At 36.5% G+C, this 16,451-nt stretch overlaps 1 protein-coding gene across 2 annotated transcripts; it reads left to right on the forward strand.

The window, feature by feature from the left end:
* The first annotated feature begins 144 nt into the window (after positions 1-144).
* themis2 (thymocyte selection associated family member 2) lies at positions 145-16,423 on the forward strand. 2 transcript variants are annotated; one of them, XM_065246369.2, is made up of 6 exons: positions 145-279; positions 6,053-6,193; positions 6,622-7,042; positions 13,277-14,442; positions 15,357-15,462; positions 16,285-16,423. In XM_065246369.2, exons 2-6 carry the CDS (start codon positions 6,125-6,127, stop codon positions 16,368-16,370), a joined length of 1,848 nt encoding a protein of 615 aa, XP_065102441.2. In that variant the 5' UTR covers positions 145-279; positions 6,053-6,124; the 3' UTR covers positions 16,371-16,423. The 2 variants fall into 2 exon arrangements, with proteins under 2 accessions (XP_065102441.2, XP_065102440.2); XM_065246368.2 differs by having other exon boundaries at positions 151-279; positions 6,617-7,042.
* Positions 16,424-16,451: the final 28 nt, after the last annotated feature.

Consider the following 16,451-nt stretch of genomic DNA (forward strand, 5'->3'; position numbering starts at 1 on the left):
TTGCTTATAGTAAATCATTTGAGCAAATAATTTGCTCAGAGTTCATAAAAAAGTCTGGAATGTAGTTGACTTTATAAAGAAGTGTTTGTCGGTTCTGGGCGGTGCATGTGACTTCCTCTCTTAGTTTCAGTGGGTGCACACAAGAGATCAGCTCAGTATGTTTCTGGTTTCAGCTTGGAGAGATGGGAGACCTCCAGTGCTTGCAAGACTTCATCAGATGTTTGGATGAACAGTCTTTACCCCGCATCCTCCAGATTTGCTCGGGGGTTTATTTCCAGGGTAGGGTCATATGCTTTAACTCTCTCTATGTTGTATATGTCACTTTTTTCAGGAAATAACGAAACTTTGACAAAGTTTCAAGGAAAGACTGCGATTTACTTTAACCTTTTATCATAATGTCAATGTGAACATTTTTGTAATTTTAATTATAATGGTCACATTTTTTTGTGGCTGAAATAAGAACAGGAATAAGTGATCAAAAGTTTATTGTAAGAGTACTGTATTACTAACCTAACTTACGGGTTTCCTACAACCTGCTAGATGCGTAATTTCTAAAAAATATTATCCGGAGAAAACTAGTTTTTTTTTACCACGATTGACTATTTCAACTATGAATTTAAGATTGACTTTATTGTCTTGAAGTTTGCACTGCTGAAAAAAACAATAAAACCATTACAGAAAATTCTAATGGTTCCCATTAAAATACCATAGGAACTAGTGCTTTTACCATTAAAACCACTACACTGTAGTCTGTTTTGGGCCATATTCCATTAGAACCAATAAAATTCCCAATAAAACCAATAGAATTTCTGTGATGGTGTCTATTGTTTTTTTTTTAGCAGTGTGGTGTCCAATATATCCTAATTATGCATGTTAAACCAAGTTCCTCTGACCTATATCATACAATATTGTGTTGTTCCGACTTGGAAAAAACTGCACATAATATAATAAATGCACATAATTTAATTATTGCACGTAATGTAATAACTGCACGTAATGTAGCCTAATAACTGTACATAAGTATTACATTATTCATATAATTATTATCTCAAAACTAAAAGGGTTTGGTTTAGTTGCATGTTATTACGCATAATTTAGTGTTATTACTATAGTAGTTACATGTGAAACAGTAAAATAAAGTTTTACCCATTTTTGAATTTTTTTTTAAATTAAACTCTTAAACTACCTACAAAGGTAACACATTTAAAGGGGGGGGGGGGTTAGGGTCTGACCGTTTTGTGTTATTTATTTTGATTAAACAAACTCTCAGCTTTCAAATATATCAATTTATTAAATAGCAGCTCAGAAAAAGATAATAGATATGCACAAGATTCCACAGTTATATAGATGGCTTCATCTGACGCATGTTGTTACTGCAGTTTGAACTGCGTGATTTCAACTTAGTAATTTACTTATTTTTTATTTTGCTTGTTATTAAAAGTAATCTTCTCTCAGGGCTCAACGCAAATCATTTTTTATACTGGCCCGGTCGGTCCAGTGGTTGAGGTTTTCACTTGGCCTGCCAATATTTTCACTGGCCCCACCAAAAAAGATTTTAGTGTCACATATTTAAAATAATAATAGAAAAGTCAAATATAATTACATACATTTTTTACATTTTATTCTAAATTTGTTAAGACAATTGGCAATTTTAAATGTAGCCTAACCTTTAATTTACAAATGTCACAATATTCTCATCAAGGTCAGTAGTTCAGGTATATTAGAAATAACTTAGAAATAGAGAACTCATATTAAAGAAATCTTGTAGGGACGATAATAAACCAATATTTATAAAACTGTGATATTAATATGCTGTGTTGATATGTCTCTCGATGCGCTTAAAATTCTCTTCATTACGTCTTGTCATTAAGATCAGTGGACCAGATGAAGGGTTATCGGCAGCCCTTTTAGACCATGCATGCTATATGCTGTCACCTCGAGGTTTTGTTTACGGTAGTTGCTTGTTTCAACGAAAAAGGCTCACGACTTGTATGCTTTACCTGGAATCTGACGACAAACTGTGGAAAACATTGCATCTTTTCTTTTGTTATGTTTTACTCAAGTAAATATCTGCTTTCAAGATGTTACATAATTACGTTTCTATTTGGCCTCAAAATTAAAGGCACCGGCGGTACCGCCATCTTAACGTTTCTTTTCTATACCAGCTGACATAACACGCAACACACGCAAACAATGTCCGCAACAACTAATAAGGCTGGAGAAACCTCATGACATTTGCTGAGAAGTTAACGTTAGCAACGCATAAAATGTGTTTCGATGGTAACACTGCATGTGAATATAAACAGACAAATGGCCACAGGCAGAAAATATATTTTAGTAAGTGAGGGCGAAGCACGGGCCAGTGGGAGTGACAATGCTGTTTACTGGCCCAAGCATCTCTCTTGCTGGCCCCAGGCCATTAGGCAGTCCTTTATATTGAGCCCTGACTCTAGAAGGACTCTGTTGATATTGACTTTATTGCGAAGTCTAACGCAAGTTATGTTTGGACAACGTTTATGTTCACGGCCATCATTGGGCCATTTTTAAATGGGTTTTCCCAATTTAATGCGCTACTTTCACTCACACCAATAATTAATTTCCTGTTAATTGACGTGCACTCTTAGAAAGGATGTGTTCAATTTAGACACATCTTTGTGCGTTGAGCTTTTAACACATTATGTGTAATTTTAAGACATTATGTGTCATTTTGTGTTGATTTTGTGTTGTTTCAATAATAACACCGAGATGGGTGGATTCTGGGACATCGCATTTAGTGTGTCGTCCCAGAATCAACACTAATGTGTTCTTTTTAACACATTCGTTCTAAGAGTGTGTTTACTTTCAGTGCAGCACATTGTTAAAAACAAACATACAGAAATTTTTAACATAGGTTGCCAATTTTACATGATTTCATCGTATGCTGGAAGAGGGTGCATAGTTTTTGTCTTTCTTATGACTGAATAAAGTCTATGCTTGTATATAGATCTGGCTTTCTTTTACTCTCTGAACTGTTTTACAACAAAACTCAATGCCATGTTTTTATTCTTCAAGTAATCCTTTTACTGCATGATGATGAGATTAACTGTGTGCCTGTGCATCATGTGCACGGCACGGCGCTTCCTACCCAACATTAGCGCAAGTGTGCAGAGCTAAATGAGTTCATGTTCGTGTCTTTTTGGTTTACGGACAAATACACACAAACATGGCTCAAAATAGCTGTCTTAGTTAGTATCATAAAAAACAATTGATTATCTTAAACATTTTATTGCATTCGGTCTTATAGGCCTACCTGTTGAAGTCTCTGTCATTAAAGTTAACTAAATAAGACAAGGAGAAGAGAAATCACTCACCGATATGACTGGCTAACTCCATATTTATTTAAAATAGGCTAAATTATTTTTTTGCCAAAAATTCCTAGTGTAAAGTTAACTTTTAGAAAGTTACTGCCGTTAACATGAAATATTTAGTTTCATTAACAGACAGTAAATCAGATGCAAAAAAAAAAGGTTTAAAATTCAGCATGAGCCTTACATTATGTTAACACCTGTGCACTTAATGCATGCATGCAGTCAGTGCAGTAGCTTATAGGGATATTTATCTAATGTGGGGTAACATAAAGTAATCAGCAATCATGAGATTCATTGATTTATTGATACAGGTTGCACATTGTTTTCTTTCATGGACTATGGGCCCTGTAAAGTAGCCTAGGGTACCCCCTGGCCACCCCATTTATTTCTAGCTCTGCCTCTGTTGTTATATAGGCCTAACCTTACACAGTATTCAAGCAATTTTTATTTTATTCATTTATTATTTTTTATCATGAAAATCCTAGAATTGCACCTGTTTATGTTGTTGCTGCTGAAGGCGTTTATAACTACAAATGGGAAAATTGCAATACGTGGTATGGTTGCTGTAGGGTTGGAAGTCCCACCTTCCAATGAAAAGATTAATCAGGAAGGTAAGGACTCTGTACTGATGGTTATGAAGTACTTGCCAGTCTTTGCATGTATGCAGTAGCTGGAGGAACCTAAAAAACTTTTTACTTCCGCAATTTTATTTATGATGAGTTGATGTGCTTCTCAGAAGTATGTTGTTTTATTTTAATCTTATCAAGCGGTTTTTAAGATACCAGTCTTCACTAGACATACATGGCACGCAGAAATTAAACCAAGGCCAGGTACTACCCCAAATAAAAATCAGATCAAGTTTAGGTCCTGAAACCAACACTCTAAAAATTGAGTTTTGTTTTATACTTGCTGGGTTAAAAATTACCCCATGCTGGGTTAAAAATTACCCAATGTATGGTTGTTGTCATGCAACCATGGGTTATAATAACCTAGCAGTTGGATTAAAACAACCCAGCGGTGAGTTCTTTCCAATATTTACCCAACATTGATTAAAAATAACCCAGACATTTTTAAAGTGAAGAATGAGGGACTAACACTAGATGGTCAGGATCCAAACGCCACAGTTTGACAAAATATGAATATAATACATTCAGCATAGGAGTCAGGATTTCAGCCACATGCAATGACGACCCAGAAGTGGTAGAGAACTAGAGAGTGGTAGAGAGTCCATAGTCCTAACCAATATAAACCATAAAGAGGACAGCATTAGGATGATTCTAACGGCCCTGACGCAAGGACAAAACCCAATAGTGTCAGAATCTGAACATCATGCCACACAAGACACTGACAACTAGTTAAAAACACCTACAGGGCTGAAAGGACCATGACAAAGTGTAAAAAAAAACTGTGAAGTAAAATTTATCTCGGCAAGATTTGGCCAATAATGTCTTGAGCTTGAAAGTTATTTAGAAATATGTTTTTATGACATCCGGATATATCCAGAATAATTAGCAAATAATAGTTGCATAACTGTGGTACAGAAAAAGTTTTTTATTAAGTGCATACAAATTAAAATTTATCTATTTCAAATCATGGCAACTGAAAATGATAATCAAGCATCATCACTTTTATGAAAATGTTTGCGTTCACAATGTAGCCTAATAAGTGTCATGAGTCCTGTCTGTGTCTGCCCTGTGTTTAAGTCTGCCCGCTTTCCATCCTGTTCATCTGTAGCTCCGCCCCCTTGTTTGTTACCATGGACTCATTGACTCACCCACTGCCTCTTGTCTGTTGTCATAGTTACTCATTGTCTCTGTTTTGTTATTGGCTGTTATCATGTTTAAATATCCTGTCTGTTCAGTATCTGGTTGTCAGTCGATGTTAGTGTTACTCCTGTGTTCTCTGTGCCTGCCTTCTGTTCCTGTTCCTTGTTTTAAACCCTTTTGGATTTATAATAAAGTACTAAAATCTGCACGTGGATCCGTACCTTGCTTTTGCCTGTCTTGCCATAACAATAAGCCAACTTTTTATTTAGCATAATAGCTCATTTTCATTAACACTAGTATTACATATGAACAGTAAAACAAAAATCTAAAATTAATGTAATAAACTATTACATTTTGTGCTCAGATTTATTAAGGTAACTATTATATTGTAAACAATGTTTCTCTTATACATTATGTGCTGGTAATACTTAATGAACTGTTATTACATTACAAGTTACTACAGTGTGTTCACATAAAATAACTTACTACATTATGTGAAAAATTATTATTACATTATGAATAAAAAAAACATTATGAGCTCAAGATTTTATTACGTTTTGGGAAAATTATGAGCCTTTTATTACATAAATAATTAAATACTTATTACATTCTGTGCAGATGTTACGTTAAAAGTTACAACATTTCTACAATACAGTAATGTGCACACATCCATCCCTATTGTGAGAGGAAAACCTATGTAAGGTTTTACAATGAGGATGTTTGAGAGACCACAGATCCTTCCGCTGAAAAAATAGTCCCTGATAGACTGTTAATAGCAACAGGATATGTTTTAAGGATATGTTTACGTTGCTAAGGGTTCTGAGCCATGACAAACAGAATCATTAGGTACAGCGATCATAAGTTTTATAAAATGGTGAACAAAAATTGACCCAGCTGACTTTGCCAATATTGAGCATGTTGATGTATTATCTTTTTCAGGGTCAGTGTATGAGCTCTCAGGGAGTGAAGTGTGTTTATCAACTGGAGACCTGGTGAAGGTCATTGGTCTAAATGCCTTGTCTGTATTTTGTGAAGAGATTGCAACCGGAAATTCATTTGAATTGTCTGCTGAATACTCAGGTAAGTCCCTAAACTAAAGAAATATACTGTTGTTTGACAAGTAAAATATTATACACCAGTGGTTCTTAACCACAGCAAACTTTCAAATAACAAAGGCTGAAAAAGTTACCATTCACACCAGAGCTGTATAAGATAATGCAATAGCATAGATAAGCTCTTGTTTTGTGTTATTATTTGCTACATATTTATATTAAGTAGTAAGTCACAAACCAAACCAACCAGCTCTAAGATGAAAGGTTGTTATTGTTAAAAAATATATTTGCAGAGCATCTTTGATTCAATGGAAATCTTTCATATGATATTTTTATATATTTTATATCATTTTTTGTGATATTTTTTCTTTGCTTTGCACTCAAAGTGTAGCCTAACACTAGTGTGATAGATTTGAACAAGTATGCTCTTTATCTTTGTGTTTCTCACAAGGTCAGTTCACACTCATCGCAGAGGACCTACCATACAATACAATAGAGGAAATTGTGGGTTTGTGCCCTATCGGCGTGGACGCGTGTGGCTCGTTCAGCTTTAAAAGTAGAAATAAGCTAAATGTAGAAAATTTCACCGTACCCGCAGAAGAACCGTTGACGCTCTTATTGATAGAGGTTGCTGAAGATGGAACGAGACAAGCCCGGTGTCAGCTGACTGGGCAGAACATGGTCTCCGCAGAGATACTCCTTCCTCTATCTCTTAAAGGGGAGTTTTATGAGTGCGAGTGTGACCGTGGGTACTCTTTACAGGAAATCATGACATCAGCCAGGCTAAAAACCAGACGCTTCAGGAGCACAAATGTCAAAACTATCGGAGGCCCAATTATATTCAGCCCAGTTTACGAAATTAAAGCCATTATGCACAGTAAGTACTACTTTTGTGTTCTACTCTGTTACTCCCAATAGATAATAATATAGTTCAATATACTCCGTTCCATTCTTTCCATTTATCCAAATTTGGAAAGTAGGTCCAAGTGTATAATGTCACCTGACTGGTGTTATACATTACTGTGCAAAAGTCTTAAGCACTATTTGGACGGTTTAGTATTATAGGGATAGATGGCATAATTTTTCCACAGGACGTCTGTTATATTGATGGTCAATTCGCACAGGATTAGAAATCTCATTAAAAACATTCATAAGTGGGACGTGTAACTCGATTACATAGCACGTCACTTCTCGTCGTCACGTACACCTTGCTTCCTGATATCACATGTGCAAACAACATGACACAGACGAGGAAAACGTGAAACACGTGTTTAATTTCAGCTTGGGGAGAACGTCAGTTTCAGAAACAGTTCCGTGCCTCTGAGAAGTGAATTTGAATTTTTTTTTAGAGTCTGTTTCGTGGTATTCAGGAACTGACTTGTTTTTCTGCCTAGAATGCATCTAAATGCTTCTTTAAGGCAGGGGTGTCCAGTCCTGCTCCTAGAGGGCCGGTGTCTCTGCTGAGTTTTATTCCAACCCTAATCAAACACACCTGATCCAGCTAATCAAGGTCTTACTAGGCAGACTAGATACTTGAGGCAGGTGTGTTGAGGGAAGTTTTATCTAAACTCTGCAGGACACAGGCCCCCCAAGACAGACTTTGGACACCCCTGCTTTAAGGGCTTTTATATTTGAAAGAAACCTTGCAAAATAACAGGACATTATTAAATTTACGTGTATATTTACAGCAGGTCTTTTCGCACTGGATTAGTATTTCCTGAGATAATTTCTCCTGACCTTTTTACAGAAGTTAAAAGTCGCCAATCTTTACTGACATTGAGCATTTGAACAGGACTAAAATCATTGATAAAAATGGCTTTACCCTACCTCCCTGTGTAAAACTAATCCTGTCCGAATAATAAATTTTGCCACCACCACCAGCTCTGTTGTTTAAGCAAAGTTTTAATGTACATCCATATTTATTTTCACTCTTTTTATTAATATACAAACATAACATAGAGGAAATATGTACACAAAATTGCAAACAAAACAATTTTCAGAACTAAATGAAGAGTTTAGTTGCAAAACGAGATAACTCCCGTTTTTTTTATTTTTCAGAAATATTGTTTTTTGGTTGTGCATTCCATTTAATATCAATTCAACTGCGTTGGTTTGTTTTGATTTAAACCTTCATAACTTAAAAAATACAGCTAAGTAGCACGATAAAACAAAATAATATCATGATAACATAATAATAAACATGTTTTGACAAAAATGTTAAAAACGGATAAATCTCGTTTTGCAACAAAACTCTTCATATGTATTCTTTAGGCATTAGTCAGTATTTAGTGAGGACTTTTAACAGTGACATAATGTAACATCAAAAATACAATGGTATATTGTAGCCCAGTTTGTGCTGAACACAGTGTTATGGGACTTTTGCCATTATTATGTTTTTAAGCAACTGGAAAAGCACAAATTTCAGTGCTGGTCAAAACTGCTTAAGAATGCAAAATCACCCAAGGACCCCAGAGGGTTAATATTAAGGTTTAAGAGATCATGCAATTTCCTGCTATTGCTCAAGTAGAAGAGAAGTTAATCCTAAATACTTGACACTTCAGCTTATATGGTTTTTAACATACTAATTTCCTGTATTTTCTGGTTGCATTCTAATGGAGACTGAGAAACAATTATATATAATCACTATACCATTGCAAAAAGAACTTATCTAATGGTGGCATCGTAGCCTAAGACTTTTGCACAGTACATGCATATGTATATTTATACTTGCAGGTGTTGAATTATTAAAATAAATATTACAGTACAAGTCACATGGAACAAAAACCATACAGCATATACATTCACCACATTCATCACACCTCATTCAACATTCAAGTGGAAAAAGTAAGTGAACCCTTAAAATGAATTACTGGTTGACCCCTCTTGGCAGCAATAAGCTTAACCAGGCGCTAACTGTAGCTGTGGATCAGACCTGCACATCTTTGAGGAGGAAATTTAGCCCATTCTTCCTGGCAGATGTGATTTAGCTCTGTCATATTTTTTGGATGTCTCATGTGTATGGCCCTCTTCAAGTCAATCCATAGCATCTCTATTGGCTTGATGTCTGGGTTTTGACTTGGGCACTCAAAAGGTGGAGATTTAGATTTTTTTGAAGCCATTCTGTTGTGGACTTGCTCTGGTGTTTTGGGTCGTCGTCTTGTGGCATCACCTTTTAAACAGTTTCCGCTGACGTACAGACATCCTGAAGAATTGTCTGATATAGTTGGGAATTCATCTTCCCCTCAATGATTGCAAGGCCCTGATTCAGCAAAGCAGACCCAAATCAAGAAGTTTTCTCCACCATACTTTACAGTTGGGGTGATGTTTTCATAATGATATGCCATACCCTTGTAGCACTGTGTGTTTCTATAGCTCAATCTTAGTTTCAACAGTCCACAAAACATTTTGCCAATATCAATGTGCTTTTTTGCAAACTTCAGGTGTGCAGCAATTTTCTTTTTAATAAGCAGTGGCTTCCTTTGTGTTCTCCTGCCATGGATACCCTGCATGTTTAGTGTTTTACGTATTGTAGACTCATGAACCGAGATGTTAGCAAGTTCCAATTATACCTTAAAATCATTGGCTGTCATTCAGGGTTGTTTCTTTACATCATTGATGAGTCTGGGTGTTCACTTGTTTGTAGAGTAGCAACAGTCCCAAAGCGTTTGTAACCCTTATCAGCAAAGCAACAATTCTTGATCATAGCTCCTCCTAAAGGTCTTTTTGTTGAGGCATGGCTCACAAAAGCATAATTTTTCTTGTGCAGAGCAAACTCCAAAAGTTTGAGGGGTTTTTATCAGTCAAAGTAGCTGTAGTCTCCAGTTCTGCAGAATATTATTAGACATATAAAACTATCATACACTCCTTTAGATTGTATTCCTCCTCACTTTCTAAAAGATCTTTTTGAATTTTTGGGCCCTAGCTTTCTATCTATTGTAAACAGCTCTTTGCGTAATGGAGTTGTGCCACCCTGTCTTATGCAAACAGTGGTCTCGCCTTTACTCAAAAAAGCAGGCCTTGCCTATGTTGGATTTCAGTGCCGCATTTGACACAGTAGAGCATTTAATCCTTTCAAAAAGCTTGGAGGACAATGTAGGTATCAAGGGTACTGCTTTCAATCAGTTTAACTCATATCTCCATAGTAGAACATTCTTTGTCAACTTTGCAAATACCTCTTCTTCGCTGTCTGCATTCAAATATGGTCTTTTCCAGGGTTCCATTTTGGCCCCATTTTATTCTCTTTGTACATGAGCCCTCTTGGTTCTATTTGCCATCATTATGACATCTCATTTCATATGTATGCTGTTGATACTCTGATGAAAAAATCTGAGATCATTATTTTCTTTTTTTTCATTATTTCTTTTTATTGGACGATCACAACTTAAGTAGACAATGCCCAGTGCTATTGCCCCTTTTGAAATAACTATAAAAATACCGTAAGAAATCTGGGTGTTATCATTGACTCTTCTCTTAGCTTTGACAATCAGATAAAGTCAGTAGTAAAACGTTTTAGATTGATCTCCAGGCTGAAACCCATGCTGAGTACTAAAGACTAAAGACAGATTGTAGTCCATGCATTAAAGCCGCCTTTCCACTGCACACGACAAACGACGGCCGATAAGCCGGAAGTCATTCATTTCCTATGGAGAGTCGCAAAGCGGATCAGCCGACCATCTGCGGATGCGTAAATATCGGATCCGTTTTGACGGTTGGATGCGTTAAAAAATTTGAACTTGTGCGACTAAACCGCATGCGATATGCCGACCGGAAGTTTTTCAATCAAAAACTGTGTGTGAGGTGAAAATGATTAATCCTTTTGGTTTAACTTTATTAGTTACACTTGAATCCTTAAAAAAAACACTATTGATTACTGATAATAAATACATTATTAATTTAATTTGTGTATGTAATTATTTTAATATTGTCTTTATATGTTCTCTCAAAAAAATATTGGCAATCTTTGTCATATATGCATAGCTGTTTATTGTTTCATTCATTTGCATTCATTTATTTATTCCACCATGGTAAAAATATTAGAATGAAGCCTCTTGCGCTGGAATGAGCTTCCCTCCCATATACGATTAAACTGAAACTTCATTACGACTGCCACTAGGGGGAGAACTCCGACTGTCGTTTCCGTATGTCGTGTGCAGTGGAAAGGCGGCTTTACTGCCTCAAACCTGGACTGTTGCAACTCTCTTTATGTTGGGATCAGTAAACAAAAGATCTTGTTTGCAATTAGTACAGAATGCGGCAGACGGGTTTTTGACGAAACAGGCACAAAAAAGGGGATCATATAACTCCTGTTTTATCCATACTCCACTGGAGTTCAGTCCAGAACAGTATTAATAAAAAATTCTATTGATGCTTTTCAAAGCAATCCACAACATCGCCCCAAGTTATAATATATAAGTTATAATATATCTCTTAGAGTACTATACTCAAGAGATAAGGAGATAAGTTATTGCTGGCAGTTCCTCAAATTTTTTTATAGTTTTGTTTAGCTGTTAATTGGTATTTTTATACCCTTTTAAAACTGTGAAGAACCTGAAGTCCTCACCTCCAAACATATTATTTCAACAAGACCTAAACCTGCTAACCTAAAACCTGACTCCAATTAGCTTTTTTGAGGTCATTATCTTAAGGGTTCACATACTTTTTCACAAGCACTATGGGGTTTTTTGGTTTATCTGAGGCCTTGTCCACACAGACACAGGTATTTTTATAACCGTGACTTTTTTTACGCGTTCGGCCGTTCGTCCACACGGAATTGCAGTATCACGTTACTGAAACTGAACATTTTTGAAAACCCCTGCCAGGGTGAGTATTTTAAGAAACACCGGTTGCGGTGTTGTCGTGTAGACAGTAAAACCTTTCGACGTCACTTTTCTTAGGCTTCTGATTGGGTGGCTTTACAATTGGAGTTATATCACCGCCTGCTGGTGTGGCATGCTATTGGCAACGCGTGATCACGTGTTTTTACGTGTTCATGTAGGCGGAGATTTATTTTAAACTGAGCATGTGTGGAGGGGATTTTTTTAAACCGCAGGAGGAAAACCTCTGGTTATAAAAATGCCCGTGTCTGTGTGGACTAGGCCTTAATAAAGACATGAAAGATCAGTATTATTTTGTGTTATTATTTTTAGACACATTGGGTCTCATTTATAAAGCGTGCCAGTTACCACGCAAAGATTGTGATCTATAAAAAACAAACTTGACAGGAGAATGGGCTTGCAGGGTGGGATCTGAGGATGATTCATGTACACACACTTGCAGGTGATCTGTGATTTATAAAGGGAACATTGCTTTGTCTTAATATTTTTGGTCCTATGCACAGTTTTGTAAATGAGACTCATTATGTTTATCAATAACCTTGACTTTAATGAAGATCAAATCACATTTTATGGCAAATTTATTCAGAAAACTATGAAATTCCAAAAGGTTCACATACTTTTTCTTGCCAATGTATATTACATAATTGGGGAACGGTTGGAGAAAAATATCTGATGTAAACATTATATTGACAGTAAAACTGTTTTAAAACTGTTTGTGTCTCAATGTCAATCAAACAATAAAAGTTTAACATATAGGAGTGGTTTCCCGGACATGGTTTATCTTAAACAAGGACTAGGCCTCAGTTTAATTAGGAAATATAGCTTGTTTTAACAAACATGCCTTACTTAAAACATTACTTGTGTGCATTTTGAGGCAAAACAAAGTGCACTGATGTGTTTTAAGATATGTCAGTGCAAGGTGTTTTCAGTTTGGACAGCTTTTACATTCATTTTAGTCTAGGACTAGTCTAATCCCTGTCCAGGAAACTGCCTCATAATGATATTGTTTTTGACTTTGGGTGTGCCAAATCTGTTAGGTTTAACAGTGATTTTAAGATATGGATGCAGTGATTTTGTTTACTAATCTCGAAAAATCTTTAACTGGATTTTTTAACAAAATTAACTTTGCTGACTCTTTCACTAATAATAAACATACATTTGCATAAAGCATCCATATTTATATTAAAAACATGAAAGTGTCTTTATTTCTGTAATATTCACCCCATAAGCTTAATGCTTGATATAAATATTTAGTAATGAATTCTTTTTGCTTTCAGTGAGGAAGGACATAGTCAAGTTTCCCTCCACATTAGAAGTGGATGTCCAGGATGTGACAGAACAGTTTGAGGATTTAGTGTTCGTAACACCGCTATCAATAGCTGAAGTTGCAAGTCAACCACAGGAATCTTTTCCTACCATGGCAGAGATCCTGGAAGGCCCAGGGGGTAATACATTTTTTAAGTGCAACTGGATCCAAGAACTTTATAAAGGCAACCACCTAGTGCTACATGGGTTGGGCCACACACAAATGGTATTAGCCTCAACCCCGAAGGGGAGGAAGGAAAAAAAGTACTTTCTAATATCACAGGGATACAGTGGACGAATGAGGAGGAAGGCTAGGGAATTTGTATCAGTGTATGAGCTATACATGGCCTCCTGTCAGTGTCCAGGCTTGAAGGTCAGCGTGACACGGCATTGTGAAGCAGTAGAGGAAGAAGGCATACCTGCCCTTAGTGTCGGTGAGCAGCTCGAGGTTCTGGACAGGACAGTTCATTCTCCAGGGACTCAGAGTATACAGAATCTAATTTGCAAACGGACTACTGAGGTGGACGACGAGGATGATGAAGATGAGGAAGAGGATAGTGAAGAACTCTCTCTGCCCCTGTTCATGGCAGGCCACTTTATGGAAAAGCTTACAGACAACAAGAAGTACAATTTAAAAGATTTAATTAACAAGTCTTTGCCTCTCGATATTAAAGTTGTAACTCGAGATAAAGAGCTTGAACCTGATCCCCTGGTAGGGTTGACGTCACTTAAACTTGAAGAGACTTTCATAGAGACCGTAGTGTTGATCGGCCTACCCAATAAACCAGATCGGTGCTTCGAATTGCCCGTACGCTGGTTACAAATGTCACTCTGTTTCACTTCTGAGCCTCTACCTTGGCCCGATAATGGGACTCCTAAACTGTATGTAGAGACGGTCACTGAGGTTACAGAGAATTTCTATCATGAATATCACAAAGCTACAGACAAAGTTGAGGAACCGCCTCCCCGTCCACCGAAAAGGAAACCATCAACTGCTTCTGTGCCGAAAAAGTCTAAATCTAAACCAGGACTACCAAAAAAAGGCAGCAAAGTTACAGAACAACTCGAAAATCTTTCTCTGGGTAAAGCTAAAGTAAGACGGCCCCCTGCTCCACCTCTTCCTGATGATGATGATGATGTAAGAATAAACTTCTTTCACTCTTGCACAAAATTCAATAAAACTTTAAAAGGTTACTAGGTTTTACAATGATGACGAACATCCCTTTTTTCCAGTTATTGCATTTTGATCAAGAAGTCACATTTAATCTCCCTTTATTACAAACACTTTCCAAAAGAGTAATGCAATGATTAATGTTGTCCATATACTTATTAACTTGGTGGTTACAAAGCAAGTTAATAATTTTATAAAGCTCAAATGTATTTTAAATAATTGTTCACCCCAGAATAAAACTTTTTTGTCACTGCTTGCACATTCTCATGTTGTTAAAAATGTTATTTCTTTCACGGAACACAAAAGAAGAAGTTTGGCAGAATCTGTAAAAGTTCAATGTTTTTCTTTTTTTGGAGGTTGTCACTTTTTGTTCAGTGGAAGAAAGATAATAATATTGGTTTGGAAAAGCATACTATCTGAATTACTATAAGATAAAAAAATTACAAGCAGCACTTAGTAAATATCTCTTACAAGGGTGGCCATTCGTGCCAGTTCCGCCGGACACGTCCCGAACATGTTTACGGTTCAAGTCGCGTTGCTCGACCTCATACGTCATTGAGGTTCTCACATTTCAGTTAAAATACATTAAAAAATTAAGATTTATTTATTTTAAGACATACCGTCATTGTAGTTTCATTCATACATTGAAATGTAATTTTTGCTTTTCTGAAATTGAACCCGGAAATATTAAACCTTGATGACGTACGTGGTCGACCAACGTGACTTCCGCAGAACGCACCCGAAAACATGTTCAGGATGTTGTCCAGAGGGACTGACACGAATAGCCACCCAATCTCTAACTGCTGTTAGTTATGGTTTAAGCTTTTTCTGATGTTCCCTACTTAGATTTAAAATGTCTTTCTTTTCCTCTTATTGCCTAGAATTCAATGGAACCACCTCCAATTTTGCCAAGAAAAAGCGTATCAATATCAGAGAGCATCACTCAGCCCAACACATATGTGAGAGGACCTATAATGGCAAACTCAGGTTGGTCAGGTTTTCATATTGGCCTATATTCGAATGTCAAGCAGCTTTTGAATTTTCTTTTATTAAAGGTGCAGTGTGTAAATTTTAGCGGCATCTAGTGGCGAGGTTGCTCACCCCCCACTTTTAAAACGCATAGACAAGCTATGGTAGCCGCCACCGCAAAAACATTTCATCGTCGAAGACAACCAAGTAAAAAACTTTGTTAAGGGCTTCTGCAGAAACATGGTGGCACAAAATGGCGACTTCCACGTAAGGGGACCCTTGTGTATGTAGATTAAAACGTCTCATTCTAAGGTAATAAAAACATAATGGTTCATTATAAAAAGGTCTTTATACACCCCTGATAATATAGTTTTGTATATTATTTTGCATTACTGTCGAGAGATCTTTCTAAAAATTACACACTGCACCTTTAACACATGGCTATAGCATTCTGCATGTCTTAGACAATTGACACAAATTCATTTTAAATACTTGATCAAGATGTTTGCTCTGCTTGGTCCACCGCTTTAAAACTGGCATGCGTGTTAAATGATTACTAAAGTTTGAGTGCTTTTTTTTAAATCGGTTCATCGGTAAAGCAGCAAGACTGCACAATTCTCAAAAGTGTTTGTAGGGCATGAAAAACAATTAAAAAGCAGAGCAGTGGAACCCAGATATGTATTCTGTTTATACGGCCTCGAGATGTTTTCTGTTTAAATGATCTTTATCCTTTATTAATGATGTTCTGTGTTTGGGACAACAATGGTCCAGAATGAAGCAGCATGAACATTATTGAAGTTAAGAGTCTTTAAGCTCTTATTTTCCTTTTTTCTTCAACAGCAAGAAGGACCTCTGACTCTGATCACGACTATGAGACTGTTGAGGAAACGTTTAAAAATACCCACGACAGCATCATGCACTATTAGACAGATGACAAACTGAATCTAAGAAAAGATAAACAGATGCTGTCTCTACAACATCCAGTGCAAAGGAAACCTCAGAAATCA

The sequence above is a fragment of the Paramisgurnus dabryanus genome, chromosome 13, assembly GCF_030506205.2.
Source record: "Paramisgurnus dabryanus chromosome 13, PD_genome_1.1, whole genome shotgun sequence".
Lineage (NCBI taxonomy): Eukaryota > Metazoa > Chordata > Actinopteri > Cypriniformes > Cobitidae > Paramisgurnus > Paramisgurnus dabryanus.